Source organism: Thermobia domestica, chromosome 9, assembly GCF_964235325.1.
Source record: "Thermobia domestica chromosome 9, izTheDome1.hap1.1, whole genome shotgun sequence".
Lineage (NCBI taxonomy): Eukaryota > Metazoa > Arthropoda > Insecta > Zygentoma > Lepismatidae > Thermobia > Thermobia domestica.
In genome coordinates, this window is record NC_137462.1 from 217,221,996 (window position 1) to 217,247,365 (window position 25,370).

A 25,370-nucleotide genomic window follows, 5' to 3' on the forward strand; every position below is an offset into this window, starting at 1 on the left:
CTTCAATAACTGGCAATTAAATTACTCACTAAAAGTAATCATCATCACATATATTCTCAACGTTGTACAACTAAAATCACCTCAATTCTGTGACCTAGTTCATATAACATAAAATACAGCAACTCCTAATCTCAGGGTATGTATATACAAACATTCTCCAAAAAAAATCCTCCTAATCATAACTACTATTCCCATCTAACAAAATAAATTTGCATGTCACTTTGTGTGTACCTCATCACATTAATATTCGGACACTATGAAACAAACTACTATAAAATATCCTCAAAAGTTATTTTTTCCCTCCAAGTTAATACAGTTAGTATTTAATAGTAAACACACGACGATTTATAACTCCCTTTGAACGTTTCGACATGGTGGTTACAATTTTTCTGATATTGTTCTAGGCTGTGCGTAATGCTTTTACAAACCTTTTGTGAATAGTAACTCGTACATATTGGCCTTACATTGCAATTCATTGCAAAGATTGTCAATGGGGTTCAAGTCGGTACTTTGAGGTTGGGTTTCGCGCACTTTTGGGCAGTTGTAAAACAATAATTTCCTTTATGTTTGGAATCAATATCTTGATAAAATTAGAAGTCCTTCCCAGTCCCAATTTTCCGCACTTTGGTGAAGATTTGTCCTAAGAACAGGCAGATATTTCTTTTGTCATAATCTAGTCTACACACAATACCTGATGAACACATATATCCCAAACCATTACATTTTTCCTTCATGTTTTACAGTAAGCTGGAAGCTCTTGATATTTAGCTATCTATTTACTTGTCGAAAAACTATTATTGAACTATCATATCCATGAGGCTTAATTTAGATTCGTCGGTAAACAATGCCTGTTCCCACCAATTTTGGGGCTTATCTACGAAAACTCTAGCAAGTTTAAGTATCTGATATTTCTTAATATGGATAATATATGGTTTCTTTCTAACTATTCTACTATTATACCCTTCCTGTATTAACTCCACAATACACAGACTAGAAAAAAACATTCTCACCACCTGCTACCATTTGAACGAAGTTGTTGAGCTCTACTCAATATTCGAGAATCTCCACATTAAGATCATTCTATTGTTTTATAGTCGTAAAGTAACAAATAATAACAATATACTTAGCATACTATTAAAATATTGTTAAAATATGTTATACTCATTATTAATATATATGGTAACTCACTCCACAAATTTTACAAACGGAAGCAAACGAACAGAGAAGAACATGACTCACGCAGTCGTCAATCCTTGCCTGTCCTGATACTTTATTCTACTAGAAACAAATCTCGTAAACGAAGAGCGGTCGTCAAAAGTTAGTTTACATTTTCGCTTTGTAGGAAGATGTGACATACATACCTCTTTCTATTTAAAAATATTGTGTGATATGCAATATGGCGAAATTCAAGATGGCTTCCATAGTGATCACACTCAATGCAGCTTTTGCGATAATACCAATTGCAATATTTGATTTTCTTCCGTCCACGCGTGTCGTTATTACTGGCCTGTCCCAATACTTTTGACTAACCCTGTATACAGATCCACATGTATGTTCCACATGCACAGTAGTGATAATCTTCAAGAGGTGATTTTTACAGAATATTTTTCGTATTGATTCAGAAGTGGAAATGGAATTGGACAGTCATTAATAGACAGTCTGACCGGGCTATGTCAAGAGAATAGAAGCCTGCCACAGCTTATTTTGATTAAATCGTAAAATTTACAAAGTAAATCATACAAAATAATAATCAGATGTATTTATACGACAATTGAGAATCACATCACACCATTTGAACATTTTTAGCTGTAATTAAAGATATGAGATTTATCCTAGGAACTTACCATAAATGACATACTGTACATAGGTAATTCGCATAATAAATTAATTATAATTATGATTAAATTCATTTATGTATCTATAACTTTCCACTGACAATTGCTTACAATCGTGAGTCAAGTTTACCAGTGGAAATCATTATCATCGATTTCACATGCTCATCAGTCAACTTGGATCTTAAATGTTTTTTGTATGTTTCATTTAGGAGAATGTTTTTTCATAGAGATAAGTGGTTCTGAAAGTACTAAGAATGCTACGAACAAATTTACACAACTGATCAAACTGCGTGGGTTTAAAATGTTTATAAACTTCCAGCAATAATGAATTTAGATATTTTTCTTTAGAAATACCACTACACTGCAAATCAATCATTTCCATTTGAGGTTCTGGTGCAATGGCTTCTATATCAGGGTTAAAAGGATTTTTGAAATTGTATCAAAATCTGAAAAACAAGACTCAAAATTTATTTTTAAAGCACCTAAAGTTTCAATTGCAAAATATACCGAAAATAGAGTCTTAGTTTGTGAGCTGAATGTTTGGCATGTATTAAAACGCTTGAAACTTTTTTTTCAATCAGGATTGAAACAAAACAATCTTTTGTTGAACGGGCTATATGATAGGTACGGTTATATGATTGTATAAATCAAGTAGAAGCTGGATTTCTCCTTGTAATTTTAAATTAAGGTTATTCATATGTTTAGTTAAATCTGTCCGTAACTTGTTCATTGTCGTGTATCTCAGCCAGAGGACGATTCTTTTCATTCAAGAAAATTTCGATTATTGTTCGGAGGTAAAAAAAAAAAAAAAAAAGCCTTAGAATTTTTTCCTTGTTAAGCAAGAGTATCACAGTGTAATATAGTACGTAATTTTCTCCAATCTCTTCAATAAATTCGCGGAATTGACGATGATTGAGCGCATATGAACTGATATAATTAATTAGCTGACATGATTGGGTTTAAAACTTCTGACATATGTAAGCATTTTTCACATAAAGACTGTTAATGAATGATGCAATGTACAATTAATGGTTATGAACTATCACCATTTTCTACAGCCCTTGATGACACCTTTATTTTTTACATACATGTTTTTGCCACCATCTGTAGTGATACACTTTCATTTTTTTCATTAAAGATTGTTTTTCTGAACATTGTCAACTCGTTTAAAAATATCCTCTCCAGTGGTCGTCCCGTGAATTCTATGAATGTCAAGAAGCTCTTCATACACTTCCTAATTTTTATCTATTCCTCGAATAACAAGTAACACCTGAGCAGTATTTGAAACATCTGTTGACTTATGCCAAAGAGAGCCACTCTAAGTGTCGAGTTTTGTCAGACAGTTGAGTTAATATATATTCTTCAAGCCATAGTGTCTGCTGCAAATACTGATGAGCGCAAGAGTCTTGGTGTTACAGTTTTTGCAAGTCTTACATGCAAGACCAAGACCAGGACCAAGACCAAGACTCTTATGCAAGTCTTGCACAAGTACCGGTACTACTTGCATTTTTTTATAGAATGTAAAAAGGAAGGGGAAATATCATTACATCTTTCACTTAAATTTCTTAACTTCAGTAAAAATGCCGCTGGAGTAAATGTGTTCCCAGTATATTTTATGCAATCCGTTTGAGTTGATCTGCCCCTGTAGCATATAGCTACAATATGTCATTTTCTGAACCAGTTGTTCATGTTTTCCGTAGTTATTACTCGTTTTCAAGCCACACAGGTATCATCTTGCGCCATGTGAGCTTTTTGGTGGACAAACACCGTGTGCGTGGGTTTACTCGAGTTTTTCCGTTTCCACCTACTTCCTTCATTCCATCTTTTTAGTCAATTCTCATCATCACCGTCTCCCTTAGCCTTGGTGCATAATCGTAGAAAGTTAAACTAGATATTTCATTTCATTTCACAGCATATTAGTGGTGGGATACGGACAAAATCTCGCGGCCGAAATATCGCCGACCAAAATCTCGCCGGCCAAAACCTCGCGGGACAAAATCTCGCCGGGCCAAAACCTCGCGTGGCCAAAACCTCGCCGCCCAAAACCTCGCGGGACAAAATCTCGCCGGGCCAAAACCTCGCCGCCCAAAATCTCACCGGGCCAAGACCTCGCCACCCAAAATATCGCGTGGCCAAAACCTCGCCGCGAATGAAACTTTTCTATAAAATTTACCCAATGAGTTTCTTAATATGCAATTCCACATTATAAATAATAATAATAATAATAATAATAATAATAATAATAATAATAATAATAATAATAATAATAATAGTAATAATAATAATAATAATAATAACTAACTAACTAACTAACTCTATGGCCTATGGAATCCGCAGGTTCAGTGCCGCGTTCACAAAGGCTCTCCACTGACTTCTATCCTTAGCTAATTGCATCCATTTTCTACTTTGTATTCCTATCTCTGCGAGATCCATCTTAATATTATCCTCCCATCTGCGCCTAGGTCTTCCTAATGGTCGTTTTCCGATGGGTCTTCCAGTCAAGACTTTGAAAGCGTTTCTACTTTCTTCCATTCTAGCTACATGACCTGCCCACCTAAGCCTCCTAGACTTGACGACCCTAACAATGTTGGGTAAACCGTATAAATTACAGAATGTAGTTCCTCGTTATGAAGTTTCCGCCATTCCCCATTCTCGTTCCTCTTGGGTCCGAATATTCTTCTCAGGATCCTGTTCTCAAATACTTTCAGTCTATGTTCTTCCCTCAGAGTAAGTGACCATGTTTCGCAACCATACAGAACAACAGGCATAATTATCGTTTTATATATTTTAAGCTTCAAATTCTTCGACAGAATTCGCGACGACAAGAGATTTTGAACCGAGTAGTAACACGAATTCCCTGCTTTTAGTCGACATTTAATTTCTTCGTGAATATGATTTTCCTCTGTTAATATCGATCCTAAATATTTGAAAGTATCCACTTCATCAAAAGTATTATTTAATATTTTAACGCCTCCACAATTTGCCGTATTACGGTCCCGACGCACTTCCATGTATGTTCGGGATGCATGCACGAAAGCATTTCCCATTATTTACTAAACCTTCCCTGTGCCTCGCTACTTGTTGTTTGTTTAGAGGAATGAGTCGTAACCTGGTTAAAATATAGCTAATTTAATTAACAAACTATTTAATATACATTAGTGGACACAGGTATGTACTGTATGTGAAGTTCTCACTGAATGTTTTTATTGCACCACAATAGTTCGACACAAGACACATCCACCACACACGTTTCGACTGTCTAAAAAACACACACACACTGCCCTTCGTGGCGGCTCATGTTCACTTTCTACCAAAAAAAAAAAAGGGGGAGAAAAAGGCCACCCTCCGAGAGCGAAGGAACCAAGGACACTGACCATAGCTTGACATCTATTCTGTTGCGTTATAGCTGTTCAGAGTAAATATATTGTGAAAGAAAAAAAATACACTCAACATACGCCGCCCACCTTGAAATATCCATATTTCAACACAAATCTCACTATCGAAGATCTTAATATTGACAATAGATGAAATAAAAATACTAAAGTTACAATACTATGCAATTAAATGTTAGAATAAACATACTAAATGATCAATTACTTGTCTTCAGATTGAACTGTTGATGTCTCCCTTTCGTCGAAAGGCAATAGGGACAACTTCACTATCGGCCTCTTGTAGAGTCCGTCAGATGTTTTCACCGTCACCGTACGCACGAGACCATCTTTTCCTGGGTGAGTCTCAACGATCCTGCCAAGTTTCCACAGTTGCGGGGGTTGGTTGGTCTCGCGAAGGATCACCATGTCATTTGGCTTAAAGTTGGCAGTTTCTTTGCACCATTTTGGTCTTCGTTGAAGTTGCGACAAATACTCGGAAGACCACCGTCTCCAAAAGTGCTGCGTTAGTTGTTGAGTCAGTTGCCATCTTGTGAGACGATTCACCTTTGTACCTATGAAATCCTCTTGTGGTAGAGCTAACAATGCGTCGCCAGTTAAAAAATGACCGGGTGTGAGGGCCCTAAGATCACTAGGATCAGCTGACATGGGAGTTAATGGTCGCGAATTAAGACATCCTTCCACCTGAACTAGCACAGTTATCATCTCTTCATATGTCAGCACTGCATTCTTCAAAATGCGTTTCAAATGATACTTCATCGACTTGATGTTGGATTCCCACAATCCCCCAAAATGGGGTGAGGCTGGAGGGTTGAAATGCCACTGGATTCCAAGTGAGCTCAAATAATCACTTGTTGAATTTGAAACTCCTGTCGGCGTCACTATTGTCAAAAGATCCTTCAACTCACGGTTTGCACCTACAAAGTTTGTTCCGCAGTCACTATATATGTCACTTGGCTTCCCTCTACGCGCCACGAAACGTTTAAGCGCAGCGAGAAAGGCTGAAGTAGATGCTTCGGTCACTAGTTCAATATGCACGGCCTTTGTACTGAAGCACACAAACAATGCAATGTATCCCTTATATGTCTTGGCAGACCTCCCCTTTGTGTTCTTCAACAACACTGGACCAGTGTAATCTACCCCACACTGGTTAAACGGCCTACTTGGAGTTACACGTCCAGCGGGCAATTGCCCCATGAGCTGAGTTGTATTAGCTCGAGAGAATCTGTGGCAGGTTATACACTGTCTCACGATCTGGCGCACTACATCTCTTCCTCTTAGTATCCAGTACTTCTGTCGAAGAACTGACAGAAGTAGCTGTGGACCAGCATGCAAATTTTTTACATGTTCGTCATGCACAATGAGTTCGGTTAAACTATGTTTCCGTGGCAGTAGAATAGGATGCTTCTCGTCAAAGTCTAATTGTGCCCTTTGCAGCCTTCCTCCTACCCTAAGCAGACCTTTATTATCTATGAATGGATGCAGACAAAATAATTTACTTTGTGCTGGTACGTCACCGTTTTCCTTAAGACATTTCAGCTCTAGAGAAAATTCCTCCTCTTGTACCAACCGAATCCAGCAAGACAATGCTTCCTCTAACTCACTCGCCGTCAAGGGTCCATGTAGCCTTGCATCAGGTTTACTCCTAGAATTATTTATGAATCGTTTGCACCAAGCTCTCACACGATTTAATCTTGCTACCGAAGAGTAGTTTGAGAGAAGGCTAATATCTGCCTTGGCGTGCATTGTAGCAACCGACGTCTTTTGTTCAACAATCACTGCCTCTGAGGTTTCATCGTTAACCTCTACAGCTGGCACTGTTTCTGCTGCTAACCACTCTGGACCTGTCCACCATAATCGATGATTGATCAACTCGGACGGTCTAACACCACGACTGGCACAGTCTGCAGGATTAGTCTCACTGTTCACGTGATACCACTTGATGTTACTTCGTTGTTGCACTTCGCTTACTCGATTTGCCACGAATGTCTTCCATCTACTTGGGCATGACGCAATCCAAGCAAGGGCTACCGTCGAATCAGAATAGGCACTCGTGCTGACTATTTCGACTTTAAGGGATTGAGACACAAAGTCTATTACTTTCACTAGGAGCACTGCGGCACATAGTTCAAGACGTGGTAGTGTTTGTCTTTTGATAGGGGCCACCTTTGTTTTTGCACTTAGCATGTTCACTGCAATGCTTCCGTCATTACGCACACATCTCACATACACTACAGCAGCATACGCAGCCTCTGACGCGTCACAGAACCCAACGAGATGGACTTCCCTTGTATCGTGTGGAATGGCACATCTTTGGATTCTCACTTCCTGCAGCAGTGGAAGTTCATCGCAATAGTCATGCCATTGTTTGATGATGTTGCTTGGAAGAGGGTCATCCCAGCCAATTCCTAGCTTCCAGATCTCCTGCATGAGGAGTTTGGCCTTTATGATAGTAGGAGCTAGCCACCCCAACGGATCAAATAGTTTGGCCAAGTCAGACAATAACTGTCTCTTCGTAACACTATGACGAGTCTTTGGTACAGTGATTTTGAAACAGAATGTATCTTCAGACGGACACCACTGCACTCCTAATGCCTTGATAGCATCATTATCGTCCCAAGGATCTATCGCGTTTGTCTCTCTTAAATGACTTGGAATGGACTCTAAAACACTTGGTTCATTACTCGCCCACTTGCGCAATTCAAACCCTCCCTTTTCTAACAGTTGTACTAGTTGTGACTGTAGGTGAATTGCTTCTGTCATCGAGTTACTCCCAGTCAGACAATCATCTATGTAGAAATCGTTAAGCACAACTGATGATGCTGATGGGAAGCTGTGTCCTTCGTCGACGGCCAACTGCTGGAGACACTTTGTTGCTAAGAATGGTGCACATGCGGTCCCATATGTGACTGTGAGCAACCTGTAGTCTTGAATAGGCTGTTTCGGATCCGATCTCCACACAATGCGTTGAAAGTTTGCGTCTTCTTGCTTCACGCGAATTTGCCTGAACATCATTTTTGCGTCTGCACATAGGGCCACCGGGTGAGTTCGGAAACGCAGCATAATAGACGTGAGATCCTCTTGCAATCTTGGACCGACCATGAGAGTTTCATTCAGTGACACACCTGTCGTGGTTTTTGCACTAGCATCGAACACTACACGCAGTTTAGTAGTTGTGCTACTCTCCTTTAAAACGGCATGGTGAGGAAGGTAGCAACTTGTTGTTGGGGACACACTGCCTTCACTTGGTGAAATAGGTTCCATGTGACCGAGTTCTAAATATTCTGCCATAAACCTGCAATATTGTTCCTGATAGCCAGGCCACCGTTCAAACTTTCTCTCTTGTTGATGGAGTCGTTTTACTGCTATATCACGAGAATAGCCGAGGTCAGAGTGATTGGTCTTAAACGGTAGGCTAACTTCATATCGACCATTAACTCTTCGATGCGTCACTGCAAAATGTTCTTCACATTCCCTTTCTTCTACTGTTAAGGGACGCACAAACGGTACTTCTTCGATCTCCCACAATCGCCTCAATGAGACATCTAGATCACAGCACACATGAAATGCGGACACTGCCGATGAACCACTGCAATTCACTTTCCCCGATAACACCCAACCCAGTGCCGTTTCCAATGCGATGGGTGCACCTTGAGGGCCCATGCGTTTGCCTCCTTGGACGAGTAATGGAAACACGTCCGCACCGAGTAGTATGTCCACACCACTTGTTTTGTAGAACTCCGGATCAGCCAGATCTAAATCCTTGATATGGACCCACTCATTAACCCTAGTGAGAGCCTGTCTGGGCATATCTCCGGTCACTTTTCTCACTACCACTGCTGTTGTTGAATATTCATCGTTATTGTATCTTGACTTAAAAGCAAGATCTACAACTGCACGTGAATTGCATGCATTACTGGAAGCTATTCCCGAAATAGTTATATTTGCACTACGTTTTGGGAGTCCCAGTGCTTGAGCGCACCGTTCAGATACAAAACTTACCTCTGATGCACAGTCAAGTAACGCTCGAAAAGACTGAAATTGCCTTCTGTTGTTTCTAACCTTTACCACTGCTGTGGACAGCAACACTTGAGGAAAAACAGTTGTCATTGTTCCCCCATCAGCTGCTACGTGGGACGACACATCTTGAGCGCACTGAGAGGAAGAATCACCTTCGGGCTTCCTGTCAAAATGTAGTAACGTATGATGCAGCTTTCTACAGCGATGACACCCACCTGACTTACACTGAGCAAGTTTATGTGTTCCTTTTAGGCAATTGAAGCACAAAAGCTTACCCTTTACAAAGGAATGTCTGTCGTCTACTGACATTTGAACGAAATCCTTGCATTTATGCAGCGCGTGCTGCAGTCCACACTTCACACATGTCACATCTGCCGAAGCATGATACGCCACTGTCCTGCTCTTTCCGGACGAACTTGCCGATTTATGAGCCTGAGGTTTATTTGATTTGCTTGTCGCGGAAGCCGCGAGTGCGCGCGATCTCTGGTTGAGAAACTGCGATAAGTCTGCGAAAGTTGGAAGTTCGTTCGAGTTAATTGATAGCTCCCCTTGTTCTCGTGAATCACTATCCAGTTTTTCAGTTATGTGGTACACTAGTATAGCATCCCAATGCTCCACAGGAATGTCAAACACTTTCAGAACTCGCACACATTCATTAGTTGTATCCACAAGCCGTCTTAGAGAAGCTGGTGAATCGGCTACTGCACACGGTTGACGAATCAGTCTTTTTATTGTATCATTTACGAGTTCGCGTTTATTCTGGTACCGAGCATTGATTATTTCCCACGCCTCTGTGTAGTTTTGATCGGTCACCGACAATGATTGTACAAGTATTGCCGCTTCGCCACGCAAAGATGCCTTCAAATATTGAAGCTTTTGCGCTCCACTCAATAAAGCATTACTGTCCACGGACGCCACGAAAAGATCCCGAAATGACAGCCAATCTTTTAAGGAACCATCAAATGTTGGTAATTCCAACTTCGGTAATCGCACTTCACTCACTTTTGAAGAGGTTACGTTTTCATTCGAGTTTGATGAAACACTTTCTGATTGTTTCATTACCACCAATTTATCAATTAATTCGTCCACTCTGTCTTGCATTCCTTCTATTTCTTTGTCATACGTATCAAATGTCTCTTGATCACAAGTTCTTGTAAGATCTAACACAAGTTTTTTACAGTCATCAGCTAGTTGATTTGCCTTGTCGATATAAGTATTTACTAAAGCTTTATTGAACGACTCACTGTTTATTTTATTCTCCAAACGCGTTATTTCGCGTTTTGTGACAGTTTTCGAAGCAAGTAATTGTTCCATCGTGGGTCACTTTTCACTGCACGGCTAAACAAACAACGAGAAGGGGGGGGGGGAGTGAACGAGACACAGGCAGTTCAGCGGTTGCACAAATTACGCTGGTGTTCTTTACAATTTCACTTTTCTACTTTCTTCTTTTCGAAGCACTACTAAAAAGATAGTACACATATATACACACAGTTCAAAATATTGCTCTGTTTTTAGTCTTTACGATTTTTTGTAACAGCAAAATCCGGCCCGGAGGACCAAATGTTCGGGATGCATGCACGAAAGCATTTCCCATTATTTACTAAACCTTCCCTGTGCCTCGCTACTTGTTGTTTGTTTAGAGGAATGAGTCGTAACCTGGTTAAAATATAGCTAATTTAATTAACAAACTATTTAATATACATTAGTGGACACAGGTATGTACTGTATGTGAAGTTCTCACTGAATGTTTTTATTGCACCACAATAGTTCGACACAAGACACATCCACCACACACGTTTCGACTGTCTAAAAAACACACACACACTGCCCTTCGTGGCGGCTCATGTTCACTTTCTACCAAAAAAAAAAAGGGGGAGAAAAAGGCCACCCTCCGAGAGCGAAGGAACCAAGGACACTGACCATAGCTTGACATCTATTCTGTTGCGTTATAGCTGTTCAGAGTAAATATATTGTGAAAGAAAAAAAATACACTCAACAATGTATTTAGTTTTCTCTGCATTTACTTCTAAACCCATGTCCCTGCAAGCATTTAATAAGATCTCTGCATTTCTTTCTATTGTTCTCCTATCATCCCCTATTAAATTTACATCATCAGCATATGCCATCATCTGGTGAATACCGTTCAACTCTAGGCTCTGGTTGCTATCTTTGATTTTCCTTATAGCGTATTCCAGCACAAAGTTAAATAATAATGGCGACAACGCATCTCCTTGTTTCAGGCATTTTGGACGTGAAAGCTCGTGGACAAAAATTTTCCTACCCGGACTTTACTTTGGGATTCACTTAAACATATCTTAATTAATCTAATTAGCTTTCTCGGTATTCCAAGTTTTGTAAGAACGTTGTATAATGTTTCTCTCCTAACCGAGTCGTAAGCCTTTCTAAAATCAATAAATAGTTGATGTACCGGGATATTGTATTCCCACTTTTTTTCGAGTATTTGGCGAATGGTAAATATTTGGTCGATAGTTGATCGATTTCGTCTAAATCCGCACTGATAATCTGCAATAATTTCATCTGCGTATGGGGTCAGACTTGCTAATATAATATTTGAAAGTATTTTATAGGATGTTGACAGAAGAGAAATGCATCGATAATTATTACAGTCAGTTTTGTCGCCTTTCTTGTGAATTGGAACAATGATTGATTCTTTCCACTCTTGTGGCAATTCTTCCTTGTTCCAGATAAGGAGAATGAGTTTGTGTATCTTGTTCCACAATTTTTCGCCTCCAGCTAAAATTAACTCAGCCGGAATTTCATCCACACCCGGAGATTTGTGTTTCTTTAATTTCTTTATAGCGGCTTCTACTTCTATTCGATTGGATTCTGGAATATATGGTTCTGCGGTGTGTATCTCCTTTTCTCCACGCGCATTAGTTTTTGGCTGCGTGTTCAGCAAATCGTCAAAGAAACCTTTCCATCTGTTTAAGAGGCTATCCGTATCAGTGAGAACTATACCGTCAGGTTTCTTTAATATATAAGCACGAGGTTGATAGCCTTTCTTAAATTCGCTTATCCCCTTATACATGTCCCGAATATTTTTATTTTTACTATTTATCTTCAAGTTCCTTAATTTTAGCTTTCAAAAAATCCCGTTTCTTTGTTCTAAAAGTTTTGGAAGTTTCCCGCCTGATATCTGCGAAATTTTGTGTAGTTATTTCATTCGGATTTTGTACCCACCGTAATTTTGCCTGTTTTCTCTTCTCTGTTAGTTTAATGCGTTCTTGGTCGAACCATGATTTGTTCCTACGTATTTCCGCGTGTCCCAATTTTTGTATTGCTGAACTTTTAATGCTATCTCTAATTTCAATCCAAGTATCCTCAACACTAGTGCATTCCGAGTCTTCTAAAACCGAGAATCTATTCGAAACTTCAATCTGGTATTCCTTTCTTACATGGCTCTCTTCTAATTTCTTTAAATTGAATCTCTCTGTTTTCGGACATTGAATATCACCTTTATTGAACGATAATCTCTCCCGTATTATCGCTACTACCAGTTAGTGATCAGTGTCACAATCAGCCCCTCTAAGCGACCAGACGTCAATTATGCTAGATTGCCTTCTATCTATTAAAACGTGATCAATTTGATTATGTGTTTTTCCGTCTGGTGATGTCCAAGTGTATTTATGAACGTCGCGATGTGGGTATTTTGTACTCTTCACGATTAGGTTTTTGGATGTTGCAAAGTTCACGAGTCTAACACCGTTGTCATTACTTTCCTTATGCAAACTTTCGTTCCCTATAATCGGTTTGAAAATATCCTCTCGTCCTACCTTCGCATTGAAATCCCCTAATAGAATCTTCATATGGTATCGCGGGAGTTGGTCAAATATCCGTTCCAGTTCTTCGTAAAACTATCTTTTATATCGTCACCCTTATCTTCAGTTGGAGCATGTACCCAATGAGTTTCCCAATAATAATAATAATAATAATAATAATAATAATAATAATAATAATAATAATAAGAAGAAGAAGAAGAAGAAGAAGAAGAAGATGATACAAAAGATCGTGTGCGAGGGCTTTCTCGGGTTATTCCCGTTTCCTCCCACTTTCTTTATTCGATCATTTCCTTCATCCTGGTCATCTACATCTCCTTTAACCTACAGGACATAATCAAGGAACGTCGTAAAAAGTCAGATATTATTTCATACTTTCTTAAATATTATTAGATTTTTGTTAAAATTTTAAGTTTTTGGATGTTCCAAAGTTCACGAAACTAATCCCGTTAGTTGTCATTACTTTCCTTATGCAGACTTTCTTTCCCTATAACCAGTTTAAAAACATCCTGTCGCCCTACCTTCACATTGAAATCCTCTAATACAGAAATAGAATTTTCATATGGTATCGCGGGACTTGGTCAAATACCCGTGATACTTCTTCTGAAACAGCGTCTTTTATACCGTCATCCTTATCATCTGTTGGAACATTTACATTTTGGTCAGGCGAGATTTTGGGTATGGCGATATTTTGGGGCGCGAGGTTTTGGAAGACGATGTTTTGGGAAGGCGAGGTTTTGGCCCGGCGAGGTTTCGGCCCGGCGAGATTTTGGGCCGCGAGGTTTTGGCCAGGCGAGGTTTTGGTCCGCGAGGTTGTCGCCGCGATGTTCTGGCCGCGAGGTTTTGTACCCAAACCATTAGCGGTGTTCTTCTTTCAAAACTAAGAGAAATGTAGTATTGAACATCGGTAATACCGTACACCATAGGTGTCGACTACATGGGTATAGCCTTGGCTCCGAGGCTCAAGCATACGTTGAAAAATTTTAATGTGTGCTCATAAAATTAATATCGAAATATCAATTTCATGACATTGACAAAAACTTAGTACATATGACCGCAAGTTTGATTTCATGGGCGGATGCTTATACATTGAATAATTGTTTTACCAATATAACGTTTGGCCTCCTTTGGTATACGGCAATCGAGGATTGAGCGATATAACATTATACAACAATAAATAATCCATATTAACAAGTAAGAGTGATTTTGTACAGTTATTTCAAATAACTTGCAGTTTGATACCGTTATTTTGTACTTCTAATATACGTGAAAAGTATTTATATAAATTGAATTTACACAAAAGACACAGACAGTTGAGTCGTTTTCAGTTGTCACTAAAATTATTCTAAAATAACGAAACTGTTGGTAATTACTGAGAGTATTTTTATGATATTTTACCATAATCGGGCAATGCTGCTTCGTAGCTACACATAATACCTAGTTTATGGCAATGTTGCTTTGAAATAAATACCCTGTATTTTGTAAAGTACAAAAATACTTTAAAAATTACGAAATTATGATAAGGAAGACATGGTTCAACCATAAAAGCAAACTAAATATTTTAATGCTAATGCTATCAATGCTTAACAAACCATGGTTCGACCAGGAATGCATAAAACTAGCAGAGAAGAGAAAACAGGCAAAATTACGCTGGCTACAAAATCCGAATGAAATAACTACACAAAATTTCGCAGATAACAGGAGGGAAACTTCCAAAACTTTTAGAACAAAGAAACGCGATTTTTTGAAAGCTAAAATTAAGGAACTTGAAGATAATAGTAAAAATAAAAACATCCGGGACATGTATAAGGGGACCAGTGAATTTAAGGAAGGCTATCAACCTCGTGCTTATATATTAAAGAAACCTGACGGTATAGTTCTCACTGATACGCATAGCATCTTAAATAGATGGAAAGATTTCTTTGACGATTTGCTTAACACGCAACCAAAAACTAGTGTGCGTGGAGAAAAGGTGATACACACCGCAGAACCATATATCCCAGAACCCAACCGAATAGAAGTAGAAACCGCTATAAAGAAATTAAAGAAACACAAATCTCCGAGTATAGATGAAATTCCGGCTGAGTTAATTTTAGCTGGAGGCGAAAAATTGTGGAACAAGATACACAAACTCATTCTCCTTATCTGGAACAAGGAAGAATTGCCACAAGAGTGGAAAGAATCAATCATTGTTCCAATTCACAAGAAAGGCGACAAAACTGACTGTAATAATTATCGATGCATTTCTCTTCTGTCAACATCCTATAAAATACTTTCAAATATTCTATTAGCAAGATTGACCCCATACGCAGATGAAATTATTGGAGATTATCAGTGCGGATTTAGACGAAATCAATCAACTATCGACCAAATATTTACCATTCGCCAAATATTCGAAAAAAACGGGAATACAATATCCCGGTACATCAACTATTTATTGATTTTAGAAACGCGTACGACTCAGTTAGGAGAGAAACATTATACAACGTTCTTACAGAACTGGGAATACCGAGAAAGCTAATTAGATTAATTAAGATATGTTTAAATGAATCCCAAAGTAAAGTCCAGGTAGGAAAATTTTTGTCCACGAGCTTTCAGTCGAAAATGGCCTGAAACAAGGAGATGGATTGTCGCCATTATTATTTAACTTTATGCTGGAATACGCTATAAAGAAAATCAAAGATAGCAACCAGGGCCTAGAGTTGAACGGTATTTACCAGGTGATGGCATATGCTGATGATGTAAATTTAATAGGGGATGATAGGAGAACAATAGAAAGAAATGCAGAGATCTTATTAAACGCTTGCAGGGACATGGGTTTAGAAGTAAATGCAGAGAAAACTAAATACATGGAAGTGCGTCGGGACCGTAATACAGCAAATTATGGATGCGTTAAAATATTAAATAATACTTTTGATAAAGTGGATAGTTTCAAATATCTAGGATCAATATTAACAGAAGAAAATCATATTCACGAAGAAATTAAATGTCGAATTAAAGCAGGGAATTCGTGTTACTACTTGGTTCAAAATCTCTTGTTGTCGCGAATTCTGTCGAGGAATTTGGAGTTTAAAATAAATAAAACGATAATCATGCCTGTTGTTCTGTACGGTTGCAAAACATGGTCGCTTACTCTGAGGGAAGAACATAGACTGAAAGTATTTGAGAACAAGATCCTGAGACGAATATTCGGACCCAAGAGGAACGGGAATGGCGAATGGCGGAAACTTCATAACGAGGAACTACATTCTGTAATTTATACGGTTTACCCAACATTGTTAGGGTCGTCAAGTCTAGGAGGCTTCGATGGGCAGGTCATGTAGCTAGAATGGAAGAAAGTAGAAACGCTTTCAAAGTCTTGACTGGAAGACCCATCGGAAAACGACCATTAGGAAGACCTAGGCGCAGGTGGGAGGACAATATTAAGATGGATCTCGCAGAGATGGGAATACAAGTAGAAACTGGATGCAGTTAGCTAAGGATAGAAATCAGTGGAGAGCTTTTGTGAACGCGGCGTTGAACCTCCGGGTTCTATAGGCCATAGAGTTAGTTAGTTAGCTATCAATGTTTGCCCCCAAAGGGTTAATACCTTCCTTCAACTTCAACCACCCGGGTCTTGGTCTTTGTCTTCCATTTGCTCATCACTAGCTGCAAACTGATGTTTTTAAAATAAAGCTTTCTCTGGACACATTTCTTCCACTCCAATAATGCAATAATTTTGATTAATTCGCCGTCAGTAAATGGTTTCTCATGTTTCGCTATTGAATCAGCCGCGCGGAAACTAGCATGAGTTTTTCTTTGTTGTTCAGTATAAAATTTCTTAAAGAACATTGCTGAGATTTCTACCCCCTTTTAAAAAATCGTATTTTTCTAGACGTAAGTTTTCCATAAATTTGAAATAATTCTGAGAATGTTTAGTTTCATATTGATGTTTTCTCTTGTAATATTTGAGAACTGATATTATTTCATTGCAAATTACACACATTACCTTATTCTTGTTACTTGACTCAGTCACGTCATATTGATATCCCCACTGTTTAATGTTCGTAAAAAACAACCCTGATTTGTTTACTGTACGTGCAAATACACATGAATATAATACTAGGTCTAAGTTTAGCATTGATAATCCACATGTTAGATTATGTAAGACACAACAAAGTTACAAATATAATGGTATAAAACTGTTAAATTTGCTTCCTCAAACTACGTATGTAAAGAATTTGACAGATTTCAGAAGATATATTAAAAATATGCTTATAGACTACTGTCTATATAGTTTGAAAGAGTTTGAGGAGTGCATGATGATCAACTCCTAGTATAAAGTTAGTGTAATAGTAATATTTATATTGTATTATTGAATATTGTTATATTCATTGTTATTGTTCTCCTTCTTATTATTATATTTATTTCTTATATATTATCTTCCATTATTATATGTATTAATTTTATTCCTGGTGAAATCTATTACAACATGTAATTGTTCAAGTATTCTATTCTATTCTATTGTTCTTTAAATGTTCTACACTTATTATTTATCTTCCGTTTCTTTTCTATATTTATACACATCCACACAAAAGACACGCAAGTTCAAATCAAAATAATGCTAATTAATACCATTACAAGCCGGGGTGCTCAATAAATAGAATGCACTGGCTTTATCTACTCATAGTTAACACGCTATATATTCACTAACAAATTATAGTAACAAACTACACAAGCAGCATTATATTTCACTTTTTAGATCGACTTGTCGCTCCGAACTCAAAATATGGAACTATACAACTCACTTGACAGATTTTCTTGGAGGTTTTCATTTGAGCTGAAGTATCGGGATTGCGCCCTTGCCTTCCATTGGTATTATTCTTGGCCTATCTTTGTATTTGCAAACGTAACTCTTCTGTAGAGACCGTAGTTATCACATGTCCCTGTCTTTTAGCTAGTGCTGTGGTCCTTGGTATGGCTTATGGTCGCCTCTTATTCTATTAAGGTCCTGGCATTTTGTAGAGAGCTCATTTTGGGTTTGTTGTCCCAATAGCTGCGATGTGTGAGTGACTGAAACTTTTTATGTTTCTCCAGAATGTGGCTGCTCGGTGATTTCTTACTTCCTGCAGGAGTGGAATTTCAAGGTCTTCGTGTACTTCAGGATTCTCGTGTCTTTGGAATGGCCGTGACATTCCGCTGCTTGTTGCCAAGCTGGGTGCGCATAGGGAAGGAGGGGTTTATTATCATGAGGTAAATGTGCCGTTTTGTTTGGATTGTGAGGGAGGTGTAAGGTAGGGATGAAATAAGCAACAAAATTGTACTAGTCCAAGAAAAAAAGCTACTAGACCACATCCCACAATAGAAATCATTTATTTAATTTTTGTATTTTAATAGTAATATTAAAAACTCGCCCGCACCGATGAACCACTCGCCCAGGCGCGTGGTTATTTGCATCCCTGGTGTAAGGGTATGGAAAGGAGTGCTTGTTCTGGACAGGTCGATTTCTTCATAGTTGCTCACAGATGGTGCGCGAAGATTAGCTTGCGATCCAGGCGGACTCCCAGATATTTGGTTCCCTCAGATCTCAGCAACCGTGAAGTCTGTTTCGTTCGTGGTAACGGGCAGATCTCATCTTTATCTATTACTGGTCTTTGTTTCATTTATCTTAACTTTCCAGTTAGTGGTCCAGTCTTCCAGCAACATGATGTAGCATCGCAGGCAGAGTGATGCATACCTGAAATTGCCATGACCAGCGAAGACCGCTGTGTTGTCGGCAAATGTGGCGAGGACAATATTAGGCATGGTTGGGATGCTGGAGGTATATAGAGCACACAGCAGCGGGGAAATGCAGGATCCTGGTGGCACTCAAGATTGCGTTTTTCTTAGATCGGTAACGTAGCCGTTGTAGGCTACTCTGGAGGTCCTGTCCTTCAGGTAGGAGCGGAGGAGTCTTAACTGTTTGTGGGGGAAGGCCTGCTGGATTAACTTGTAGTAAAGTCCATCATGCCACGCTTTATCGAAGGCTTTTTCTATGTCCAGGAATAAATCTAAGGTGTATCCCTCTTCATTGAAGCAGTATTTTGTTAGTTCTACAACTCGAACTAGCTGTACCTCTGCATTATGTCCAGCTCAGAACCCAAACTGGTGGTCTGATAGAAGGAGTCTGGATATGTAGGAGGAGTTGGCGTTGAAGTATTCTCTCGAATACTTTACTAGTTTGAAAGAGAAGGCTGATTGCCCTGTAGTTATTTAAACTGGTTCTCGAGGTTTCAGGTATGGGGAGTGACTATCCGTGTTTCCTTCCATGCTGCTGTAAAATAGCTTATTCGTAACATTCCATTGAATATTCTAAAGAGAAGTAACAGGGCCTTGCGTAGGGCTTATCGGAGCGCTGTTGGTGGGATTATGTTTGAACCAGATGCCTTGTGGGGGTTAAGCTTCCTGATTATGTTCTGCGCTTCTCTGGGGATCGTGAGTGCGGTTGATGGGGGTGGTTCGTCTCTTCCAGTCTGGACCATACTGTGATGAACTACCTGTCTTATGCCTGCTGTTGTTGCTTTGTTGTTAGGTTTCATTATGTTTTCTAGGGTGGTTGCGAATTGTTCTGCTTGGTCTTGGGGTTCGTGGATTAGTCCGCTCGGTCCTTGGAGTGGGTAAACCCCTGATCCACTGGTGGGTCTAGAGATATTGCGAACCTACCGACAAAATATTTTGCTGGGGATTTTCATTTCCTGGAGGTGGCTGTTCCAGCTATCTAGTTTAGCTTGAAGTAGGCGTTTTATGACTCTGGTGGTAAGTTTGTTCCAAATAGTCTTGTTGACAGGGTGCCTTGTGTGCTGCCATTGTTTTCTGTCTCAACGTTTGAATTGGATCAAGACGGTGGTTCTGATGTCTTCCGATTGTACTGTTCTAGTGGTGACAGTAGTGGTGGAGGCTTGTCGCAGCGCTTGTTTCATCTGGTTAGTGATTGGCTAGTGTTGGCCTTTCGATTTCTTGTGCTGTGCCAGCCGGTAACCTGGGGTTATCGTGGTCCTTGAGGTATTGTCGATAAGCTGTCCAATCTGTGACTGTGAGCCTGGGAAGTTTGTTGGTTGGTAGATGGTGAATGGCTGTTATGGTTTGAAGCATCGGGACATGGTCTGACTGTAGTGCAATTACACTGTTCAACATTAAATGTAAATTGAACAAAATCATCTAATTCTTATTGATTTTGTCGTGCTGATCACGAATGTGAAAGCGAAAATCGAATATTAGCTCTGGTTTTTGTTTTACATCCATGTCTAAAAATAATGTTACAATAGTGAATATATTCGCTTTATTTGTAGTAAAAATGTCCCTGATCTCGCAACACTGGAGGGACTATACAAACGCTTTGTTTCTTTCTTCCTTATCACAGTTGTGTTCTGCTATTGTTCGAAACAACAACGCTACTGCAGTTATCAGTTGTTGATGTGATTTTCTTGTAATGCTGCATATAAAAAAGACAGTTTTACAAGCATATTTTTGAACAGTTACTCTGAGTTGCTTGAAATGACATTTTGAGTGTTTGAATAAAGGAAAATGCCGCGACATTGTGTGAATAGAGCGGACAATTTCTGCTATGTGTGTGGAGAAGTAACATTTTGTTCACAAAAACGTTATATAACATCATTAATAAGATCAGCTTATGAACTTTATTATGGTTGTAAAATTGGAGACCAGGATAAGGCTTGAGCACTCCACATTATTTGTAACACTTGTGCAGGTAATCTGAGAAAATGGATTAATGAGAAGAGACGTTAAATACCTTTTGCAGGCCTATGATTTGGAGGGAGCCAAGAGACCACATCAAAGATTGTTACTTTTGTATGGTTTCTTCTGTCCAGAAGGGAATTTCCAGGAAGAAGAAGTGGACCTTGGTATATCCTAATACTCCTTCTGCAATGCAATGCAATAATATTCCTTCTGCAATACGGTTAAAGTTCCACATGAAGAAAGTTCCTGATCCACCTAAAGAATGCGACCGTTCTTCCGATGATGATGAAGAAGTACCGATCCAAGTACTTCGAATGTCCCTGATTTCGTGGTAAACGACCCCCCAAGTGAACCACATAGACTCACCCAAGAAGAGCTAAGTGATCTAATCAGAGATTTAGACCTACCAAAAAGCAAAGTAGAAATTTCAGCGTCACGGTTACAGCAATAGAATTTATTGCAGGAAGAAGTAAATGTTTCAGTGTATAGAAATAGGTAAAAGAAGTTCACCTCATTTTTTACTATGCAAGACACACTTGTGGCCTGTATAGATATAAGTGATCTCATGAAGGCTCTCACAATTAACTACGATCCTACGGAGTGGAGGCTCTTCATAAATTCGTCAAAGGTGATTTTAAAGGCAGTGCTTTTACATGTTGGAAATGTACTTCTTTCAATTCCAATAGATTATGCAGTTCATTTGAAAGAATCTTATGAAAATTTGAAACGTTTACTTCAAGCCATTAAATATTATGATTTTCAGTGGCTCATTTGTGGTGACCTCAAAGTGATAACTCTGTTATTAAGTATGCAGTTAGGTTATACAAATATTGTTGCTTTATTTGTGAATGGGACAGTAGAAATCGTGTATCTCACTACGGCAAATGTGACTGAAGTACAAGAGAAACTCTTCAGCCAGGGGTGAAAAATGTGCAACATGAACCATTTGAAGATCGTAAGCGAATTTTGCTTCCCCCGCTTCATATTAAATTAGGTCTAATGAAAAGTTTTGGTTAAGAGCATGAACCAAGAGGGTGAGTCCTATAAGTACTTAAGAGGGAAATTCCCTCGCTTAAGTGACGCCAAAGTTAAAGAAGATATCTTTATAAGACCACAACTATTCAGAGATCATCAGTTTGATGAAATTCTACAAGGTGAGGAAAAATCTGCGTGGGAAAGCTTGAAAAATGTTTGTTCACAGTTTTTGGGAAGACACCGAGCAACAAATTACAGAGAAATAGTGGCTGAGTTGTTTTGCTACGAGAAACTTGGTTGCAATATGTCTCTGAAACCCCACTTTCGTCATTCCCATCTCGACTTTTTTCTTGAGGACTATGAAGAAATGAGTGACGAACATAGTGAGCGCTTTCATCAATATATTGCAGCCATGGAGAAGAGATGGAGAAGTGGAGTTCTAGCATGTTAGCAAACTAGTGTTGGACTATTGCAAGGGACGCTCCAGATGTACTGTATAAAAGGCAGGCCAAGCGAAGACGTTCAAAATGAATTCAACAGGAGTATATTTTGTACAAGGAATTTCAGGAAATTTTTGCCTATATTGTGGTGTAGTTGTTGGTTTGAAAATTTATATTGTACTTTACTTTGCTTCTTTTGGAACTGTTGGATTTTGTCTATACTAATTGTGAATTCTTATTCAACTATAAAAAAATTAAGACTACTTCGTGCTGATTTTACTTGATGTAGCAAAAACATATTTGTACAAGTTTGTTCTACCACAATTTGAAGCTCGTTACATAACACTGATTTGCTCATTTTAAAGTATGGATGTACAAGGACATAAATGTTATGAGCTAGTGTATGTCTAAATTATATGCAAACATCACATTATGGTTAAATGAATGCAAAAATACTTTAATCTCTGTATTTACAACTACTTTGGTTAAATGTTTTCATAAATTTTAATACATTTGAAATATACTGATACTGTTGTACAAGGGTATTTTTTCATAACTAGGGCTAAGAATAGTGCACTACTATTACATTTTTTTCATATTATGCTTAAATGAATGCGAAAATCATAAATTTAAACAATTTACATAGTACTTTCGATCAAAATTTGTTGAATAGTGTTATCGAAGAGGAAACATCCAGAAAGGCTACGTTAGTTTCAAGCGCCATCCTCTCGGTTATTCCCCGTATTTATATCACGCGTCCTCAGTGCATCGAACATAGAAAACACTCGAAAGTATTCGAATCTTCCAGACAAGGGACCACGCAGATGAACTTTTCCAGAACATGCTCTAGTTCTAATTCTGCTCCTCGCTATAAGATGGCACTGAATACTTCGACTAACCAAACATAACTGACATCTCGTATAATTTCACCGCTCCCCACAAGATCGCGCTGGTGGTACAGTATGTTGATATGAGTTAGCTAAGTTTTGGGTCTTGGGATGGGAATTAGTGGAGAAGTCAGTGTGGTCCTTAGGTCCTTATTTTTCGACTTCGTAGTTTTTTTTTGTTTTTTTTTTGAGTCCTACCTCCTTAAATGGTTTTATATTAGACCAAAGTAAAACATGGGGAATTGAATAATAAATATTAAATGGTGCCCCAAGCGACCTCAAGTTTTCAATGCATTTATAAAATGTGAGGTAACGGTACATTGTAAGTGTGGAACCGCTAGAGGGAGTGAATCATATCTTGGATGGGAGTAATAAAGGTAGAACCGCAACTACAGTACAGTATTACTGTGTAGTATCATCATTGCACCACCTTGAATTCAGGTCCAAATTTGTAATAGGAAGGGAGTTATGTAACATATCATTTTCGGTTTATTTTGTACCAGAAACACACATCTGACTTTATTTTCAACTTATCTATAATCGTTTAATACTTATTACCTTCATACCTTCATTAATAAGCATTTTGTTTATTAACTTACAATTATTTTTCCAAATATATAAGGTGCCTTTGCCTGATATAGCACACTTTAATGCATTCAAAACGTGAAGTCGCTTGGGACCATTTAATATTATTCAATGGAGCTAATTTTTTTCACGGGTTACTTTGGTCTGATATGGAACCATTTTAGGAGGTATCACTCAAAGAAAAAACTCGGTAGTTCTAAAATAAGGACTACCTTAATATAGAATCTTCAAAATTGTAGTGTCCTCTCACTTGCTCCTCCTAGAAAATCCTACCTTTGCTACTGTTTAATTTACAGTTCATAATGTGAACTACGTAAAGATTTAATTTATTTTCAAGATTGATTTCTGCGTTACTATTATCTGTAAAATATATTGTTCGTAGTTAAACATCCTGTGTCTGATACAAATAGGTCTTCATCAGAATCAATAAATGTATGTTCTTATTACTGTACAATAGAATGGACAGTCATATGAACATACAGGACATTCCGGAAAGAGAAATCAGAATAACATAACGGAAGTAACCTCCATAAAAACATTTTTTAAACTTTTATTTTATTTCTCTCTTGAAGCGAGATAATTATTCTTGCTTTTAACAATTCTTTCCAAACGATTTTATCAGAATTTCTTTTCTCAATTGCAAGTTGTATGCTTCTTGATTTTTGCCGCTAAGCTGTCACTTCTGATGACTAGAGCGACAAATCATGCAGTGTGGTAATAGCTTTGTTGAATGCAGCAAGTCAAGATCTTACGACATGTAACTCGTTGACAAATGCAGTGAGGTAGTATGAATGTCTTTCCTTTGCAAATAGAGTTGGAACACAGAAGAAAGAGAAGAGTCGCTTTCAGTGAATGATGATAAGAAAAAAGAGGAAATGAAAAAGAAACAATGAAATATGTTGTTTTACTATGTGGGCGCAGTCGCAAAGAACGGAATATTGTGCTTTATTTGTCTCTAATTACACAGTCTTCGATTTCAATTTGAAATTTAATTTTATTTAACTTTAAATTGATTTCATTAAATAATTTAATTTAATTGGAAAATTACGACAAAATGGGAGTCTTTTCTGCCATTTCAGCTTTTAATGTGGCATACCAGTTGACTACAAGTACCTAAATGAAATGGTGGCTCAGTGATAGGGATGGCCACAAAGTTTCGGTTCTGGCAGAACCGGTTCCACAAGGAACCGGTTCTTGGATATCCGGTTTTCAGAACCGGTCCCAGACATGGATCCGAAAACCCGGTTCCAGAACCGGATCATAGGAACCGGTTCCAGACCTGGATCCAAAAACCCGGTTGCAGAACCGGATCTTGGGAACTGGTCCCAGATCTGGATCCGAAAAACCGGTTCCGGAACAGGATCTTTTAGAACTGGATTCATTCAGAGCCGAAAACCGGTTCTGGCCATCCCTACTCAGTGATAGATTACTTACATCTTGTACACAGAGCAATGTAATCGATTTCATGTGGTCATGTGAGTTTGTGGTCATAATATACATATATTTTTAAAGTATCCACTTCTCTTTCATCTCAAGACCCTAATTCGTAATTCAAGTAGACCCTAATTATTTATCATCACTTACTTGCTTGTATCGTTCGACTCTTTCAATCTCCTGGGAATAAACTTAATTTCATTTTATTGGACTTTATAGCCAGGGGTAAAAGTGGATCTGAAAAGGTAGGGGGACATATGATGTCACGCCATTCCCTGTGCCTATCTTTGCT

The 25,370-nt window shown here is 38.5% G+C and overlaps 2 protein-coding genes across 2 annotated transcripts in view; both read right to left on the reverse strand.

Annotated features, from left to right (window-relative positions):
* The window catches only part of GEFmeso (Guanine nucleotide exchange factor in mesoderm), a 784,292-nt gene that overhangs the window by 444,667 nt on the left and 314,255 nt on the right, over positions 1-25,370 (reverse strand). The window lies entirely within an intron of this gene.
* LOC145661149 (uncharacterized) lies at positions 5,429-10,558 on the reverse strand. The gene has a single exon (XM_081726596.1). It carries the CDS (start codon positions 10,556-10,558, stop codon positions 5,429-5,431), a length of 5,130 nt encoding a protein of 1,709 aa, XP_081582722.1.

Bases quoted from the DNA above. Each gene is read 5' to 3' on its own strand.
- LOC145661149 (XM_081726596.1), bottom strand. From the start codon at position 10,558: ATGGAACAATTACTTGCTTCGAAAACTGTCACAAAACGCGAAATAACG.